Raw genomic sequence first — 20,796 nt, 5'->3', positions numbered from 1 at the left:
AAAAGTACAAACAAGTTGATTCAAAATCGTTTCCATCGCCCTGTGCCAGATGAGTGTTGTTTTGAAATGAAACAGTACCATTCATAAACATTGAAGAAATATCGTTTTTGCATTTATTCGTGTTATTGTCATTCGTTTTGTGGGGTGATCTAGTCGTGTCGTGTAATCAGATGTGACTTAATACTTTAATCGTAATATACAGATATATAATATATAATATTGCTCTCTGGCTCACGCAAAGTTCGCAGAATCGAAATAAAAACTAACATATACGATAGGTGTGTAAATATATTCATTAATTAACAGGTAGATTTAACTATTCTTGAGTATTTTATAATAATTACTGTGCTGCATTCAAAACATCAATTGGGCTACGGTTCATAGGGACTAAGGGTGCTAGGGTTCTAGGGTTCTAGGATCTAAAAATCAATAATCAAATCAATAACTTAACGAATAAAACATAAAACAATAAAATTGAATTAAAACTGATTCAAATCAAGTGCTGCTCTTCCGCCTGGCCATCTCGCTTTCTGTCCGGTTCAGTTTAAACGGACCCGTCTATTGCCCTTGGAGTCATCCGGACTGGTCTCTTGAGAACCCTTGAGAGTCGCCCGTGGGCTCAGCATCAAGGGCTCGCCAAAGGGCCGACTTGTTTCCGATTTCGGAATTGCTGATGCTGTATCAAATAAATATGTATTCAAAATATATACTTTTTTATCCTTAGTTATGTACTAAAGTCGTGTTAGTTGTTAGTGGCATTTCCATTGATTTTTCAGCTTTGGCTTGGGCGAACAGGAACAGGATCCAGAGAATTTGAATCAAAACTAATTAAGTTAAATGAAGATATGAAGCCCAAAAGAAAATATTAAACATTAAGACAGTGTTCATGCAGAAAGCAAGTCAAAACAAACCGGAGGAAACTTTGGAGGAAACGGAGGAGCCGACACAAGTCCTGGCACAAGTAATAGAGCAGAAACATAATCCTAGCAAAATAAGTGCAGAGCCTGACTCAGGCTCCGGCTGTGGGTCCTGGAACTTTTGCCGCAAGGAAGTTGAGAAAATATATACCAGCATGCAGAGCAAACGAAAGGCAGACCCAAAATACAAAAAAAAATATATGTAAAAGGAAAAAAGCGTGGAGAAAAATAAGGAGCTGCGCAAAAAGATTGTGTGTCATAACAATTTTTAGCATAATTATGTTCGGCCTGGGACCGACCGGGGTCCCCAGCACTTCCAGTGCCAGTCCCATCCTCCCCACATCGTCCTCCTCGATCCCAATGAGATGCTACACTTTCCTAAGACAAAAAGTTGGCGGCTCGGCACGGCGCCGCGCGACTTTAACTTTAAACTTGTCTCTGGGCGCGAGTGGCATTAAAAATGCAGCAAACATTAAGCACAAATGAACTCGCGCGTTGGCGAAAAAACTTTTATTTTTACATTTTATACTCTTTTTTTTGTTTGTTGTTTTTTTGGTAAGGGGGCTCAAAGTCTGCAACATTTGTATGCAGCTGCGAAGGCAACCCCATCCAATCCCAAACCCCACTTTTGGGAAGTTTTGTGCGGCGACTGAATTTTTGCACAAAAGTTGACAATGGCTTGTAATTTACACGGCAGCCGGCAGTCGTCCCGGGCCAACTGGCTGGATTCTCGAATGGAGAAAGAAGGAGTAAGTTCTGGGCATCGTCTGAAGCATGATGAAGCTGCTTTCAGTTTGCTTTTCAGCTGCATACAGAAATGCAAAAAGCATCACAACAACAGTAGCCCGGAACTCGGCCGTGTATATAAATGCAGTTGCTGTTGACGGAAATGAGCCATTTGCCAGGGAGTGTAAACTGGGTTAAGACTAATTGGCATTTAATCCGACCATTGTTTAATCGGTCTCGGTCTCTGAGTCCGCAGCTTAAATTAAAATAATTGAAACGCGTCTTAAATCTACTCAATAAAGCCACTTCCACATACATACACTTAAAAATACGGATTCTGTGTGACATAGACTGTGAAAAGGTAAAAATATACACAAAGAACAGGTAGGACACACACCCACACACACAGAGAGAGACTAAACATCAAACACGGGACAACAGGTGAGTGTAACAATGGGGGGCATATGTATGTAGGTGTTACTATGAGGCTTCTTATTAGTATTTTAGGGTGCTTTCAGGGAGTGCTGGCTGGGTGATGGAACGACAGAGGTGAAGTGGGTTGCTAAGGCTAATTGCTAGTTATCCCAACTCCCAGATCCCCATGGTGTAGGTCTTCTATATCTTCTATATCTCGATCGTGTGTTCGGTGTTCGTTGTGTTTGCGTAATTACTTTCTGGCAGCGATATCGATCGGTGCTGCGACGATCGCTGCTGTCGCAATCGCCCAAAGACGGACAATGGCCGGATTCCGGCAAACAGCCGTCGCCGCAGACCCGGATCATTCGGCGGATAGCCGATGCTGCTGCAGCCGCTGGCACTTCCATTGTTGCTGCTGCCGGAGTGAAGTGGTTGCTGCTGTTGCTGCTGCTGTTGTTGCTGATGGGCCGGCGATCCGGTTGCCGATGAGGAGGAGCAAGCTGCTCCGCCTGCTGCATGTTGCAGATAGGTCATCTGCTGCTGCTGCTGTTGCAGAGTGTTGGCCGTATAGTAGTTTATCCCGATTCCATTGCTGATGTACGCCGAGCTGGACATGTTCGATACGGGAGCAAAGAACTGACCAAAGCGTGGTTCTTTTTTTTTGTTTCAGAATTTGGTTTGGTTGTTTGATGTGGTTTGGTTGGGTTATATTTTGGTTTTAATTTTTTTTGGTTAGTTTGAGTTTATTTTTTTTGGCAAGCGAAACGAAAATTTTCAAAAAAGATATGGACACGAAAGAATATATAGATATATCATTTAAGGCGTAGCAAGTAATGGTATTTATCTAAGATGTGGGTTTTGTGTTAAAATCGAAAGCGAGGAGTTGCAGCTTGAATAGTGGCATTGAAAGTTTTCAAATTAAATTTCTATTTCATAGTTGGACTAACATATCTGCCACTATTCTGGCCGCTTGTTGTACAACTTACAACTAATCGGGGTCAAATCGAAACTACAGCTGCAGTCATAAAATATCTGCCGGGGATGAGGCAGTCCTGAAGGCAATCTCCAATCAATCAGTGCCTTGCTGCATTTACACTTTCCTAATTGGAATAATGCAGCTGACGACCGCAGGGGAATGTGGCCGTTGCAGTTGCACTTGCAGTTGCAGTTGCAGTTACAGTTACAGCAAACAGTTGCCATTGTCGGTGTAGTTGCAGTTGCAACTTGCAACTGTCAGTTTCTGCCGGCAGTTGCCACAAGAAATGCTGCGGCGCTAATTATGTGCGCACTTGCCAAGATTTGGGGCACTTTGTTACCGCAAAGGGGGCTGGGCAGAGAGATGCTGCCCTGAAATGTGGACCCTAAGTAGGCGACAAAACGGCAACGTCATTCCATGTGATTGCTCTTGGGGCCGAAACGAGGAATGTATCTTAATTGAAGCACATTCGCGCCGCAATGCCACTCACTAGCACACAATTTGTTAACAAGAACACACACCCACAAGCACACTCATTCAGTCATTCATTCCGGTTAGTCGGTCTTCGCCCGGCTCGATTCATTATTTGAGAAAATCAGGATGATATGCATACGAGTACGAGTACTATAAAACAAAGTGTTTGGCATACACAAATTAATTACGTTCAACTAAATATGATACGTTGATGCTACATAGTTGGCTTATGTATGCTATAATTTATTTCGGGCTAAGCTACAAAGGATACTCGGCAACTGCTCCAGTCAAATTCTAGGATAATCTATTTAGATAGTGTACTAGGAATATACAAAATGCATATTGATATATTATATTAATATTTATTTATAGTTGTGTGTCTGGGGTGTCTAGAGTGGGGTGTGTTTTTGTGAAAAAGACATAAGATACTTGGCTTGTTTGTCTGTTTGCTTAGTTTGGTTTTGTGTTTGTGTTCGTGTGCGTAAACTGGCCAAAAAATCGCAAATCTAAATCGCAAGCGCCGCAGTAGCACAACTCCAAAGCGAAGCAGTAATGGACGCAATGGGGCGTATGAGCAATTATTTGGTTAGCGCATTGTGAGTGAAATTGAAATTGTTTTGCCAAAAACTAAATGCATATGATTGTTTGTCATTTTTGTCGCTTTTGATGCTTTTGTCGTTGTTGCAGCAAAAGGGAATGCAATGGTGTGTGTCTAATGCAGCTATGTGGATAAGGATGAACTACTACTGTTGGTGCTCCAAAGAATATATTGTATGAGAGAGAGATCCTGGAGGAGGATAAATGAAGCTACTACTTAATACAGGTATTATATAAATCCAAAGTGATGTGTGAGATTTTCGACTGGTGCTTTGGATGGCTTAAGCACTGAGGCACTGAGACGGGATGGAATCAGGGGAATATCGGGCTGGGTGGCTGGGAGCAAAACATACTGTAGAGATAGAGATACAATAGAGATAGAGAACCGAAAACCGAAACTACAAATAATCTCTGACAAAATATGAGAAATGAGTATAAACAAATGCAGATAGAGATAGAGGTAGAGAGAAATGCAACAAAGTAAACAATAAACTGAAGACAAACTAGTTGGGCGACTTGTCGGACCTGAGCTACTAGATATATCTTGGGTGGGCACCGGCAGCCCTCCGCGTTGCTGTTGCAGCTCCTGTTGTTGCAGCTGAACGCCCAGAATGGGCATGGCCACGGGCGGTGGACGTACACCCCGTCCGGCCCTAACTGCTGCCGCCTGCGCCACCGATGCCAGACTCCGTTGCGGATGTTGCTGTTGCTGTTGCATCTGCTGCTGCTGTTGCATCTGTTGCTGCTGGGGCTGTTGCTGCTGCTGCTCCTGCAGGGCCAGCTCCGATACGCTGACAATCGGTATATCCGTGGGCGGGGCCCGGCCCATTTCGCGATCCGGAATCGGGATGCCTTCCTTGCCCTGGACGGATTTGTCGCCTGCTGCAAGATTCGAGTGCCCGGATTTGAGTTCGCCGGCTTGTTTCAGCACGCGATAAATTTGATCGATTTCGGTTATTTCTTTTTGGTTTTCAATTTGAATTTTTTGGTGCCGTAGATATTGATTTCAATATTATTTTTTGGTTGAGGGGGCAGTTGACAAGTTGACAAGTACGGTACGGTTGGTGGTTGGTTGGTTGATGAAGGGCCATTTTTTAAAAGATTTTTTTATTTTCAAATTTATTCGATTCGATTGATCGTTTTTCAATTGTCGGTTTCGGATTCGGAATCGGATTCAGATACGGGTGAAGTTGAATGTTGTTGATGATGCATTGTTGAAGTGCATTAGTAAATTATTGCAAATGGGTTCGATAATTGGAAATGAGCTCTGAGGCTAGTACTTGGGATACTTGTCATGAATTCAACGTTTGATAGATAGTGTGATTGGGGGGCTTATATATTACTGTTTACTGTTTACTCTAAGCCGTATGGCAGCCCTAAGATGTGGTGGTTTTTACCCAAGATCGAACCCTACTAGTTGTATAATCCAAACAAGTAGCCAACACAACACTTATGCGGAATGAGGCGTGATTTGGCAAAAGATCTAGTGAACTGTTTCATTAAATTACTGAATGCTGTTGATACTGATACTGAGTACTGATGTTTTGCGGCTATAACATGCTCCACTACTTGAACTCTTGATTTCGTTTAGTGGTTGTCCCCCAGCTCTTTTATTTTTGCTTCGATTTGCCAGAAACTTGGTGTTTTTTGTTAACATTTGTGGCTGGAATATTGAATTGTGTAGTAGGTTTATAGTGTAGCAGTGTGTGTGTCTTTTTTATTCGAGCTGGTTGGTTGGCATTCGCTGATTAAGTCTCGCTAATTAAGTGAATCAAAGCGCAACAGTCAAAAAACACAAAATACGGAACACAAAATCATAAATTTAAGGTTCAAGCGCATTTCAATCGAGTATCTTGCGCATACGAGTATACATACATTTATATATACGAGTATATATACTATAGATATACTTAGATGTTTTAGATGTACATGGCACGTTCATGGCACATACTAGACATATGTATAATTGAGTAATACTATTTCATTGAGAATACCTAGTTGCGCAATGCGATGCATAAAGGGCGTCTTTTGACGAAACTTCGCATTTGGCACATTCAACTGATTTGCGCTGGAATTCGGATTCAGATTCGTTATCAGATTGGGACTCAGATTTGGATCATCTGGCTGATCTGGCTGATCTGCTGCAAGCGACTCCTGCGGTGAGGCTGTATTTTTCATTTTTTTTCGTTATTCGGGGTATTCGGTTGGTAATTGTGTGTGTTTTTTTTCGGGGAAGGGAAGAGGATTTCATTTCATTTCAGTGATTTAATCAAATAAATGTCGAGAGTCTACTGATTGGAATTTGTGTGCGGTTTTCATAAACTATATGACTATACATTCAAAATGGCTGTCGCACCCTCAAGGTATGCAACAGATTCTGTTCTCCTCACGACAACTGTAATTGTTTACTGTTCAATGAGCAGGAAAAGGATATCAACATCATCATCTTCATCACCATCTAAGGGATTTCTATAGATTAGAATTTAGAATTTATGTGTACGTAAGAGTATGTGTGCCGTGTCAGTTGGTATGTCTGTATGCATCTATCCTATCCATCTGTATATGTATGGTTAGAGCCGGAGAATATTGCAAAAGTTCTTGTTCGCTGAGGTTTTGGAGAATTGCGACACAAATCACAAGTGCCACCACAATCTGTATACCCCGGGAGTGCCATAAATCCATTGTGAAATCAACTGATACCAGGCAATCACCGCCTCCCCCCAAGCTTTTGGAATTCCAAACCCGTCCACCTCGCCTCTCTATTTTTCTGGCCAACACGAATCAATAAATGTTTGCCAAGCTGCAAACAAAATGTTGCTGATGCGGTTTGGCCAAAAAACACAAAAAAAAGAAAACAAAACATGAACATAAGAACAACAAACGTATTTGCCAGGTAAGAGCAGGTAGGTGGACTGGAACGGATCGGATCAGAACGGTACGAAGAAAATTCGATGGGAACATGCATGCGGATTGAAATGCAATCTTATTGGAGAACCAAGGTGGTGGTAGTGGTAGAGCGTCTCCCACATTGAATGCAAAACACAGTTTTGGGCTCACATTCGACCATTCGAGCAAATTGTTATTGAGGAATTTCAAGTCAAGCTTCAGGTTTCATTTTTCCGCTCGCCTGCTTTTTGGCCAGCACATAGCACATTGCATTTCCCATGCAAGTCGTTAGCCACGTTTGTTAGCCATGTTAGTAGTATAGCCTGGTTGGTGTTTCAGAGACTATGTACTTTCTGTACTTCAGTGTTTAGTATTCAGAGTGCTGTATATTCTGTAGTTTGTATGCTGTATGCTATTGGGGCCATGGCTCGAATGCTAGTGCGTATGGTATACTCACTTTCTTCCTCAATATCGACGCGGTTCTCCAGCTCCGAGGTGCTCTTCTGGCGGCGGAGCAGCTTCTGTTTCGGCTGGCAGCGCGGCAGGTTCGGAGCGCAGTCTCCATGGGCATTCAGTTTGCAGATGCGGCACCGCAGTCCCTGCCGGGTGTGGCCTGCAATTCGAGGAGGGGTGTTACTCTGGGGCTTAACTTTTATACCATAAAGTAAAATGGGCTGCTCTCATTATTTAAAAAGCAACAGAAAGAGTTCTCAAAGTTTAATATACTCTGGGAGAAACACTTTAAGCCGTGGCTTTGGGAAGTTTGGGGAATACTCACCTCTCAGGATCTGGGAGCAGACGTCGCATGCCGTTATCTTCTTGTAGGTGTACTCCTGAAGGTGGTGGCTGCCATCCAAGTTGGGACGCAGCGGCTCGGAGGCTGTGCTGGAGGCTCCATTGCGCCTGTGAGGGAAACGATTCGTTTGGGGGATTAGAACTTTGTTGGAGCACTTGAATGGAGTCGATAATGTTGCACTTTTTGCCCCCGTCCCCATGCCTGGGATGAGAACAACAAATTGGCTAAACATATGCTCATAAATTGCACGACCAGCAAATGGATTTGAAGGCTGCTTTTATGCTATTTTATGCTATGTATTTGTATATTTATAGTTATACTATATGTTCCATATATATGCACAGTGACAACACAAACAATGGCGAGTGAACAATGGTGGAGTGTGGACAATGGGCCGAGGACATCGAGGACATTGGACAATGCACATTAATCAAACCCTCGGTGCGTGTGCTCCTTTTTTTAACTCACATATTTGCTTGTTTTAGTCGCTGTGTGTGTGTTGTGTTGGGTGTTCTGTGTTTGGACAAGAAACACATTAAAAAGAAATGTATTTAAAATAAACACATTTTGTGCGGTACTCAACCTAATTGGATTTGCTGGAAATTGGTCGATTTATCACTGCCGCCAACAAATAGAGTGTTGGATTCATACACGAGTATATGCGAGTATTTTACAACCGAATGATCTCTCCTCACACACACACACTTCGGCCCAGGAGATCTCAATCCACGGCGCTTATGCAAATTATTGTGTTATTTATATTGTGTACACATCGAATTCATTTCAGCAATTTCATTTCATATTTATACAAAGATACAACCAATTTGCAACGGCTTCGTTTACGCTTCCTGCCGCCCACTCGGCCCGTTCGGCACTTTGTTTTATTTACCAGTAAAGTGGGTGGAATTTACACAGAAGAAAAGATAGAGGTTACTTGTGGTAATAAAAGTTATGTTATTGAGGGCTAGAAGGTCCACATTTATTCTTAATTTTTTTAAAGACTTTTATCCCAAGTTCTTCAATTTATTTCGAATTTATTTTTATCCGTGTATTAAAAAGCATGGAACGAACAATAGGGCAATTGTTGAGGCAGAAGCTGGCTCACAGGCCTAGGAAGTGGCCTGGAACCGACTGGCATGGACTGGGAGGAGGTCCTGGCTCGACGTTGATTGTTTGTAAGTGGCTTATGCACACAGATGAACAAACCGACACAGACTGGTGCCTGGCCTGGGCTGGCTGGCAAATAAATTCAGTTTGCGCCATATTTATAAAGTTGTTTGTTGCAAAATGCGTAAAATATACAAACACACAGATCCAAAAAAAAAAAAAATCCACACTCAAAAGTATTCATTTTCCCGGGTTGGCCCTGGGGCGGAGAGTAAAAGTGCAACACTTTGATGGACAACCACAAATGAACACTGACATGATGACATTGAATACGATAGAGTAATGCCATGGAGGTCTTAAACTAAATATTGATAAAACTATCGCTCTGACTTACAATTAGTACTAACAAATAATGCCCAAGGTGTTTTAATTAAATGGGCAATTTATAATCGGGACGTGTACGACTGATATGTACAGTATATATGTTTGGTTTATACGGGGAGAGATTTAAGTTTCGATGCAGACTTAAGGGGTTTAACTAGTCAAGTTTAATTATCAATATCCATTAGGCTATGTTTTAATTTTGAGGCATTGTGGGATTGGGGCTAAGGATTTGGGGTTTATGGGATGCATCTATTTGTCAAAATGCTAAAACCAAAGAGAAATGCACTTTAGCAATTATACATATTGTTGCGGCATGAGTAATGGTTTAATTATAATAATTCTCATAACATATTTATTATTTGGTTTTTGGTTTTCGGTATTCGGTATGAATGCAACTTAAAACTTTCCTCCAACTCGGCAAATGAATGCAAAAATATTAAAATAAATATAAAAAAGTATATATTCTATAAAAAAGGCCCAGAACTAAAGCGAAATGAGTTACTGGCCCGTTTCGTGTTATTTTCTTGTTATTTCTGTTTTGGCTTTTTGTTGCCCGGGGGGCGGTTGCGGTTTAGTTTTTCGGGCATCTGTAATTTCGGGCCAAAACTTTTGCAATATAACAGCCCAGTCGGTAACTTTTGGCAGCGATTTTCTTGTCACGTTTGGAAAGTGTACGCAATGGATGCGGAGGTACGGAATATTTCGCCATGAAGTTTGAAGAGATAAAGCCCACTTAAGCACCTACCACTAAGCCGATAATATTCCTTTCGATTCTCCGATTTATCATCATTGGCTGGGCAGGCGCCGGAATTAAGTATTGTTGCCATGGCCGTTGCAGCTTACTGTGGCACAATGTGGGTTGCACAAAATTTATAGTTTTGCAATTTTTCGCATATTTTTCAATGCTTCACTGCAACCAGCGTCGAGTTGAATTTACTGTCCTGTCCCTCTCCGGGCGGGCGAATCAGGAAACTTGTCCGGAACACATGGAACACAACCTAGGACACATTTATCCATAGTTATCGAACGGGGGGAAACTTTTGTCGGACTGGACTTGGATCTGATCCAGAACATGTTCCCACCACGTACATATATACGCTATATTGTCTTTGTGCCAGTTTAACTAGCTGCTAGCTGGATTTTGTTGCAAGTTGCAACGTCTGCCTCTTAATTGCTGCCCCCAGAACGGGACGTGATTGATGGCCGAGAACTGGCAGAGCACAGGTGCTATTTACGGCGTTCGAAACGAAATGAAATGTGTGTGGAATTGAAATTTAAAATCGATTTTACAAAAAAAGACAAGCAAATAATAATAGAGTGTCATGTGTGCTGCTGTTGATGCGATATTTGAAACCAATTAGCCGGGGACCAATATCAAGCGGGTTGGGTTATATCTCTGTTCTAATTCTACATATTTGCGTGCAACATTACAGCAACCTTTGACTGCTGCAAAGGTACATAGTATAGTATAGTACTTTATATATGATATTCATATGGCATATATATTGGCATAATTATGTACACGAGTGTGTGGGTTTAATATTAGCAACTTAAATGGCAGTGTGGAGTTAAATGGCAGTGTGGTTTTTGTTGAATTTCGGTTACCTCAAAGTCAATACGGTTGATACAGCGTGGTACATTTGATTTTGTCGGGGTGGTTGGCTGACAAATAGTTCGCGATTTTTCGTTAAACAAGACATTTGATATTTGGCAAAGCATTTTGAATGCGTTTTTGGGCATTACATTTTTTTGTGGTCATTATGGTTCGAATGGAGGTGGTTGTTGGATGTGAATACGTAAGTAAATTTTATAGAGAAAATATATATATATTTAGAGAACGTTATTTTATGGCAATAAGGACTTACGGACTAACTTAGTCTATAATAAATTGGTCTTGTTAAGGTGGAGTGCCTGGTAACTGGTGCCCGAAATTGATATTGCAGCGTTGCATAATCGGGATTGTGCAAATATTAGGAATTCTTTTTGTATAGTAAGTAGTTTTTATTGCGGCTGCAGCATGCTGCCGGCTCCCTGCTGCCTGCAGCCCTCCTTGAATGCTTGAATAATTTTTCGCGTTTTCCACAAGCTTTTAGTCATATTAATGTGCGGGCGTAGCTGTAGCCGTAGCCCCTTGCCGCACTATTTCATTTTGTATCTTTTTACTGGCCTTAGTGTGGCAGCGACTGCTGTGGTTTGTATTCGACTTAATGGGCTCTGCCCTATGTATCTATCATCCCGCCCCACCCGATAATGTTGTGTAAGAGTTTGGGGTACTGGACGCCGGGTGGAGTGGAGTGAATGGGAGTGGAGTGGAATGGTGGATGTGGAGGTGGAGGTGGTGCTCTATAGGTATTTCTAAAACAGGACGATGGTGCTGTGGCAGCTGGAGAACTCACCTATCTGCTTGTTGTGCTGAACCAGAACCAGCAGGCTTTAGGCTTTTAAATGCTTTCAGCCACTTTGTTTTCATCGATGGCGCTGTGGCAGCGGAGAATTTGCGTTCGTTGCGCGGCGATGTCGGCTCAACTTTGCTCACGAACAGATCCTTCTGCAAATAGATAAAGGAGGGGGGAGAAAGCGCATTAGTCCGAATGCAATTTCCATTTAAACGTCTCACGTTGCACTTTAATTACAAGCCATTAACACTCGCAACTCCGTTGCGTTCCGTTTCCGAAACTTTGTCTACTGCAATTTGCCACCCATTTTGATTTTACTTTTAGTTGCCACACATATGCAATGCACACATCTACACCGAGAGAAAAGGTATAAGCCCATATCTAAATTATACAACTTAAAGCTTCCTATTCTTTTTTTAGAGTGCATCGTTATGCCATAATGGAGCCATGATTACATGGACAGTATTTAGGCAAAGGAATGCTTAAATATTTAACTAAAACTATGATAACGCATTTGTGTCGGCTGCCAGGCGTTGAATAAAGCCATTTTAATTAATAATCAACACTTTGCCGAATGCCACAAAATGTAATTATGCCCAAAATCACACACACTCTCACTTCACACACACATTCTGTAACAATAATTAAAACCACGTGTGACATTGGGTCACAGTTTAGTAAGCCTAGTTGTCCTTGCCATCCCGTGCTATTATCCTGCGATATTTGTCCTAGTTTGGTTGTCGGCTGTCATGTGCGTTGGATACTCGTAATTAGATGGGCTTTTCAATGCATATAATTGTCTTTTTTTACATCGAGTCCCACTCCAAAACATCGTGAATCACGGTGTAAATGAGTTACTATTATCACTCACAGAGTTATGCTTGTCAAAAAATACAATATTTATGAACTATCTATGAAATGTCTTTTTTTGTGGTGACAGCTCTTGATATTATAAAGCCATCTATTCTACATATGTAAAGCCATCTATTCTATTGGTGAACCTTCGATGTCTATATGATTTGCGATGGCCATATCTTGACCATTATTTGACCGATTCTGGAGCGGAATATCTTAAACGTTTCGTAGATCGATTCTTTTTCAATCAGCATCAAAATCTGGGAACATATTATTTTTTAGATTTTTTCCAAAATTTCATGGGCCATCCCCTTCAAAATGTGGAAAGTGCATGGGGAGCACATTTTGACCCCCAGCGATGACCATATCTTGAATATTATTTGACCGATTCTAGAGCGGAATAGCTTAAACGATTCGTAGATCGATTCTCTCTTGATCTGCATCAAAATCTGGGTACGAAATATTTTTTCGATTTTTTCCAAAATTTTCTGGGCCATCCCCTTCAAAATGTGGAAAGTGCATGGGGAGCACATAATGGCCCCCTGCGATGGCCATATCTTGGCCATTATTTGACCGATTCTAGAGCGGAATAGCTTAAACGATTCGTAAATCGATTCTCTCTTGATCTGCATCAAAATCTGGGTACGAAATATTTTTTCGACTTTTTCCAAAATTTTCTGGGCCATCCCCTTCAAAATGTGGAAAGTGCATGGGGAGCACATTATGACCCCCTGCGATGGCCATATCTTGGTCAGTATTTGTCCGATTCTTGTGCGGAACACTTAAACGATTCGTAGATCGATTCTCTCTCAATCTGCATCAAAATCTCGGAACAAAATATTTTTTAAATTTTTTGTTAAGTTTTCTTCAAAAATTATAAAAAGGGCATGGAAGGATATAATGGCCCCCATCGAGGGCTCTACTGCAGTGCCAAGGATTCCACTTTTCCTTTCTTGTTTAGAATTATTTTTGACTAAACACAATCAAAATTTGTGTAGAAGTCAAAAAGGCCATGAAGACTAGGGTATAGAAAAAAAAACCCCGTAGTCCTATTGTTACAGTTCTAAAGCCATTCGAAACTGCCAAAGGCCCCATCAGCCTGGTGTAAGCCCACCAAATCCATCATCTCGATACGATATTTGTGCCTCGCACGGGTTGTAGCAGACAGAAGTGAAGCGTGATTTCATGATGTCAGAACAGAACGAAACAGAAAAGTCAAAACCAGTTGGAAATCATTGCACTCAATGCAATTGCGGTATTTATAATGCAGCAGAACGCGTTCGATTTCGGATTTCCGTTGGTTGCCTCCACATCTTTTTTTTTATTGAGTTTTTTGTAATTTTCTTTTTTGTATTTTTTGTTTTTTATTTCGCTTGGCTCCCCCATTTTCGACATGTTATTTTTAGCACTTTGACAGCCTGACAAAAGTTGGGGCGAGGCCATACACACAAACACACACACCCGCACATAGGTGTTTCGGGGAGGGGCTGAGGATGGTGGGCGTGTCTCTCTGGCTCTCTGACAGGCAGGATATTAAGGCTGCCATGCATACGGCGCCATATGGATGGCGCAGCGCGATATCAAAATCAATGTATCAGCAAAAGCATCCACATCATATACGAGTAGAGCGAAAAGCGAAAGCAACAGCAGGACTGACAACAAAGGATGAAATTCCGTGGAATGCCATTTTAGTGATTGCAGAGAACTCGCTGATATAAAAATTAATTCGCTCGCTGCGATTGCAATTAAAAATTAATTTCTCAACAAGGCCACATTAAATGAGTAATTAATTTTAACGCAAATTCCATTCTGCGAACCGGAAATTAAAATATTGTTCCCATTCCATGCGACGCTGAATATTAAAAAGGACTCGGAATTATGTCTGAAGACAAGACTTTTAGACAAGAAGCCAGTAAGATAAGAGGCGCTGAAATGCGCTGGGCTACCAGCACATTTGAATGACGTTAGCCATCCCGCCCGGCATTTGAGAAATCATAGCCTGCCGTGGCCTGGCCTGCCAAGAGTGGCGACGGCCGTCCCAAGTCTGGCCATAATGGACATGTGCCTGTCATGTTGCCTTTGTCATTGTCGTCGCCATTTGAAGGCGGGTGCCGGGCCATAAATTTATGCATGCAGTGCATAAAATTCAAATTAAAGGAGCTGCATCAGTAGAAGCCGGCAAAGCAGGAGCGGGAGCGGGAGCAGGACCAGGAGCTGAACGGCACATCCTGCCAGCGACAAGTACACGTTTTGACACTTTACAACAGGCCAAGTCCCATCCAAAAGGCGACGTCAAAGCCCGCAGCAGCAGCAGCAGCCAGTTGCTAAATGGACAGGGACGTTGTGGAGATGGAGGGGGCGTGGTCGTTTGGGGATTTGGGCGGACAGCTGCTCTGTAATGTGGGCTTTCCGCCTCTGCCCTCTCCTTCCTTCGACTTCCATCCCTCTTGGACCAGTGCAGTGCAATCAGGAGCAGCTGCTGCAACTATACTGAAATCAAATGTTGCCAGGACCTAGAAAGGCTTAAAGTGCCACCGTTCCCCTGCTACCCTGCCACCGCTCTGACTCTCACAACTATGGCTTCCACTTTTCTGACATAAATTGCGACCTAATTGATTTCAGTTGGCTTTTTAAGCTACTTTTCTAACCAAACGGGAGAGCAGCACGAGCTGAAGGAGCATTAAGAGAAACAGTTTAGAAACCAGTTGAGTTCCTTTTTAAACTTATTCCTTTTTTCCGAGAGAAATGGCGGAGAGGGTCCTTTTTTTTGGCCACTTTAATTATCTGCTATCTCTCGTCTCGGAGGAGACCCAAACAAAATTTATGGCTGTCACAATTTTTAATTATGTTGCCCATTGCTAGATTGAAACCACAAAGGTATCGTAAATTGCCAACTCGAGCCAGCCAGGCCAATGGAAATTTCCTCATTAAGGCCACAACAAAGCAGGCCAGGCCAACAAAGGGAGTCGGGTCTTTGTGATTCCACGCTTGATCTGCTTAACCATAGTCCCGATACCAGATGCTGCCGCTGCCGCTGCCACGCCCCCTTCTCAATCTCTGCCCCCCACCTTGTAATAAGCATTTCAATTGGCCCACGATGAGCCATTCGAGGACTGGCAATATGAAGGCATATTTTATTGCCACTTTGATGATCCAAAGCACCCGGAGGGTAACGCGGTGGTCAGGGTAAAAATAGGGAAGGGAAGAAAAAAATATATATATTGTATGTGGGGTAGAACATTCAGTTTTTAACCTATATTTTTCTAGCCCGTTGCAGTCCTTTGTAATCTAGAGTAAGTGTAAGAGTGTGGCAGGAAGGCACTGGCGGCATAGTGGTTAGCAGACTGCACGAGGAAAAATTACAAATATATGGGATGAACATTATCAAGGACATTAGGGAGGCTGTAGGATCTATAGGGAGAGATTCTTCTTTAATTTCTGTTTTTCAATTTCTTATGTATCTTTTCTATCAGGATCTTAAAGGATACTCCTAGGAATCTATATCCTTTTTCTATTATACTATTTATCACAACCCTGCATAATGGAGGTAGCTTCAGTTCCCCTGAAGATATTGGGTCATTTGAAGAGTCTTTTTATCAAGGTTTTCTACAGCTTTGCTTATCCTTCTTCTCTCTTTTAATTTCTCGCAGTGTTCCACTTACGACATGGCTTTTTAGCAGCTCCAACTAATTGCCGCCGCCGTAGTCAGTCTGGCTAAGGAGTCCAAGAGCTCTGCAAACAAGCCTAAGACAATTAAGCAAACATGGAGCTGAGCTGCGTTCGCCATAAACAGGGGCACAGAGAGAGTGAGAAGGCACGAGGGGGATGAGGGAGACAGGGAGTGAGAGAAAGAGCGAGAGGGATGGACAAACAAACATTTCCGTAAATTACACGCATTTGTCAAAACGAAACAATGCGCAAAGTGTTTATTTGTTTTAGTGAGTGCTTTTGAGCGCAAAAATGACTCAACACAAAAACAGGACAAACAGGACGAACAGGACGAACAGGACGAGAAATTGCAATGGCGATGAGATTTTAGAAACAGGGAAAAAGGAAAGCAGAGGGTGGTGGAGGATGGTAGAGCTGTTGCAACTTCTAATGGGTTCGCTTGTGTTGCTGCTGTGTCACTGTGCCACTGGGTATGCGATCAGTGCAGCGCGAAATGTGGAACAGCGATTATGCAACCGCATCCCACTGACAACGCATCATCGATCCAATTCAGGCTGGCACCCCATGGCGTATGCGTAATGCGAGCGAGCACTTTTCAATTTTCATTAACTGAGCAACCAAATTGCTTGTGTCAACTGCAATTGCAACTGCCACATGAGCATAGACAGGAGACTAAAAAGGACTCCATGGTTGCGACTTACAGATACTCTTTAATACTCCAAAAATAATTCCATTTCTGGCTTTAAACCCAACTTTCAAAATTCCCCAGCTATAGTTTCATATTGGGTATCAGAAGCTGCAGAAATTCTGCAGAAAGTGACACAGTTTGCATTTGACAATCAACAACTGCTGCACAACCAACAGCAACACACGCAACACCAGCAACATCAGCCACAACAACAATAACAGAGGCAGCTGAAGCATCACCAGAACCGACAACAATAACAAATGTCACTCCGAGATTGGGAGAGCAAAGATTGAATGGTGAGTGCGGACGGATGACAGGAGCAAGTCAAACCTGTCCAGGTGGCACAGGTCAGCCTGTGGCCCGGGTTAACCGCAATTCGTGCCAGACCTGCCATATTTTCCGAGCACTTAATAAATATGTAAAGTCCTGCCGCTCCTCTCGTAGTCCTGTCTGACTCGCAGCGATCTGAAATTTATTGCCCACAATTAAAATTGCAGAATGTTGTTTGCTTTTTGTGGCATGCCATCACCAAATATATGTCCGGGCGAGCTGATAAACTTAATCGGCCCACGGCTTGCCGGAATTTTAAGGTCCTGTATTGGAGTCCTTAACCAGTTCCCCAGCTCCTCCTGGCTTCCCCTGGCTTTATTTATTTTCATTTTCGGCAAAAGTGATTGTGCTTTCTGCCCTTTCCCCCTCGCTGATGCTCCTTTATGACCCTAAGCTGCTCTTCGTAAAAAAAATACAGGAAAAAAGCACAAAAAATAACGAAGAGGCCAAAGCCTTTCATTAAGCCACAAAAACAAAAAAAAAATCCTCAAGGGTGCCCCAGAGTATGTGTTGGTTAAGCTGCGTGAAATGCCTTCTGATTCTTCCTGTAATGACACTTGCATCTTCACATCTTTTCCACCTCCGAATGTAATTTGCATTTGCTGCCCCGCTCTTTACTTTTTATTTTTATTGCTGAAAACAAAACGGAAAACGTGGGATATATGGATGGCTCCTCCGACCTCCATTCTCCATCCTTCGTCCTCTGTCCTCCCTTCTCCATGTGTGTTCTGTGGATTTTCTCTGGGCCCCAGCTTCTGGCGGATGCTCCTCTTACTACGTGACTGCCATCAATTTTCAGTGGCGTTGCCGCATCATTTTGCATACAAACAGGTGAATGGTAGTTTGGGGGAATTTAAGGTGGGTACACCCACTCACACACACACACACACCTTCGTCCTTGTCCCCTTAACTCGATTTTGAATTGGTTTAAAAGGCGTTATGTGCAAGGACTGCTGATCACACCTCGAAATGTTCTGGTTTCTGACTGGATGTTGCAAGTGGGAATGCTGAGTTTCGCTTTTTTTTATGTTCTTTTATTATTATTGCAAGTGTTAAGGCGGAAAATGTAGTCATGGGTGTGTGGTGCGTGGTGTGTGGCAGGGGGCGTGCCAGTGGACACTTTCTGTAGAATTTCTTGTTAGCCGAACTTCCGCAGTTGCCGCAAAGCAAATTGATTTTCAATAGCTGAGTGGTTTTTGATTCAATAAAATGACATACTCTGTTTACTCCCGAAGCCAAGTAACATTCCCAGTTACGTGCTTGTCACGGACATGGTTACTGCATCTCATTCTATGCTGTATCCTTGCTTCCTTTCTGCCAATGAATGTATGACTCTGTCTCTTCCTCTCCATCTCCATCTGCCTCTGCCACTGTCGGTTTGTGGTTAAGAAAAGTTTTCGGCTTTCGGAGCACAGCTCAATTCACTTCGATGTAATTAAGATTGCTTTAATTCAATTTGCATGCTGAATGGAATGTGCAAAATGAATCACCGATCTGACCTTGCCAATCTACCGAATCTGTTTTTATTGGCTTGATAAATGGCCAGGACGTGTCAGCCTAAAAGCAATTTATCAATGGCCTCAATGGCCGGCAGTTTATTTTTGGGTCTATTTCGCGCTGGCTTATCAATCAATATGCAAAAGTGAGGACAGGACCTCGTTCATTGCACAGCCCATAAAAGTAGGCATCGGAAAAAAGAGTATAGAGAGTTGTAGTTACAGGATGTGGGCGGTGGCCAAGTCAAGTGAGCCAGTCAAGCGGGGCTTACAAAAGTTTACAGAGGCTGCTCAACTAGGCGCATGAATTTCTAATTAAAACGCTGCCAAGCCCGACCACGCACCCTGTCCACAAAATCCCACAGACATTCCCACACTCGTAAATACTCATTTGAGGCACTCACTTCCACGCACACAGCCAGTCATATGTAGATTATACTAGCACTTGAAGAAAAGATTGTGTAATTACTATAATTAATTGGTAATTACTAAGCTTGGTAGTCTTTAAGGCTTTAAGAACCCTTTAAAAATGTCCTTACTTCCAAAAATATAATTAATATCCTCCCATTTCTCACCGTGTATGCATATGAGTATATTATATACATATCACGTATACGCAGTGTTGGCTCACATTGGCTGCTATCTACTTAATTACTTGGTGGGCCAGGCGGGCGAATTATATGCATAATTTAAAGTGCATGGCATCCCCAAAAGGCCCCGCAGAGTCCATTCCCGTCCTCCTCCGCTTCTGACTCCTTTCCCAGCTGATTAATCCTGCAGCAGCAGGAGCAGCTTGAAGCACTCTCCACTCTACTTGTCTTCTGGGCAGCACAATTCACACGCAAACTTTTATTGCACTGACAAAGTGCCGCCCGCTGAGGCTTACTCGTTCTCTTCCCCTGTCCTCTGTTCCATGCCCGCCCCCTGGCTTTCTCTTCGGCGGGAAATGGAGCGGAAAATATTTGCGACAAGCGGGACACGTGAGTGCACACGCCACACCATGCCACACCGCCCGCTGCTCGCTTTCTGGCCAGCATATGGCCAGGTTTTTATTTTTTACCTTTTTTTGTTGTTTGGTTCTGCGCCACCAGAAAGGAAATCAAAATATTTCCGCAACTCAAATTGAAAATTGACAATTTTTTGTATCTCCTTGTGGTTTTCGCATCCAATCTTCTGCCTCTTGGCCAACATCCGTACCGTTGCGCATCGAAACCACAATTTGGCAAATGAAATAGTTTAAAGGACTACTTCTAGGAATGTTTGAGAAAAAGCTAGTAGTTAAAAGCGCTTATCCCTTTTAATTTTTGTTTAAAAGTTTCTTTGATTGTTTCTCCATTTTTCTCCACCAAATGCCAGTCACTTGTTTAACACAAAGATTTGACTTTTGGGGGCCAATTTATTATACTAATCTCCAGGACATGAATCCCATTCAACTTGCAGAAACCTCAATTTATTTCGATTTAGAGAAGTTGGACTGTAGTGGCCTCCAGGTGAGTTCTACGCCGCTGGGAATCAAAACATATATATATTGGATTGTCGGAGTGTGCGGGTGGTCGGAAAAATACAGAAAATTCGTTTAGCCTGGGCTGCCGGGTGGCTGCTAATAAAAAATCAATTAACTTGGCCTTGGCTCGTGTTTCGTGTTCAGGTTTCTGTTTCTGTTTCCTGCCTGCCTGCACACGAGTCGCGTTACTCAATGACAGGCTTAAGCCAACTTCATGGATGGAAATCGATGGGACCGGCTCACGTACTCATGGAACAGGCAGCTGAAAGGCTAGGTGGGCTGGGCTTGGGCTGATTTGTTGGGGTAAGATTTGGGTTACCCAAGCAGCTAAGGCCAGGCGCGATAATTGATGTCAAATGCTCGTCACATTTGTCTCTAAGCGACTGTGTGTGTGTATATGTGGTGTGTGGTGCGAGGTGCGGGGTGTGTGCGAATGCAGTCGTTAATCATATTGCCCCAGGTGGGCGTACGAAGCTATAGTCGCTCATGTGAATGTCAATCGACAGGGCAACTTAATAGGCACGAGTCCACATCAAGATTAGGAGTAAGAGAGCAGGTCCTTGTTACCATGGAATGGG

General features: G+C 42.8%; 2 protein-coding genes across 2 annotated transcripts in view; both read right to left on the bottom strand.

Annotated features, from left to right (window-relative positions):
• Positions 1–20,796, bottom strand: part of LOC6495881 — a 74,026-nt gene that overhangs the window by 8,358 nt on the left and 44,872 nt on the right. The window contains 4 exon segments of the mRNA XM_044715205.1: positions 4,633–4,989; positions 7,451–7,606; positions 7,772–7,896; positions 11,677–11,828. Coding sequence (XP_044571140.1) covers positions 4,633–4,989; positions 7,451–7,606; positions 7,772–7,896; positions 11,677–11,828 — 790 coding nt within the window.
• Positions 685–4,334, bottom strand: LOC123257191 (DNA N6-methyl adenine demethylase-like). The gene has a single exon (XM_044715206.1). The coding sequence runs from the start codon at positions 2,673–2,675 to the stop codon at positions 2,268–2,270; it is 408 nt and encodes a 135-aa protein (XP_044571141.1). The 5' UTR covers positions 2,676–4,334; the 3' UTR covers positions 685–2,267.

This window comes from Drosophila ananassae, chromosome 3L, assembly GCF_017639315.1.
Source record: "Drosophila ananassae strain 14024-0371.13 chromosome 3L, ASM1763931v2, whole genome shotgun sequence".
Taxonomy (NCBI): domain Eukaryota; kingdom Metazoa; phylum Arthropoda; class Insecta; order Diptera; family Drosophilidae; genus Drosophila; species Drosophila ananassae.
This window is presented reverse-complemented; position numbering and strand designations above follow the sequence as displayed.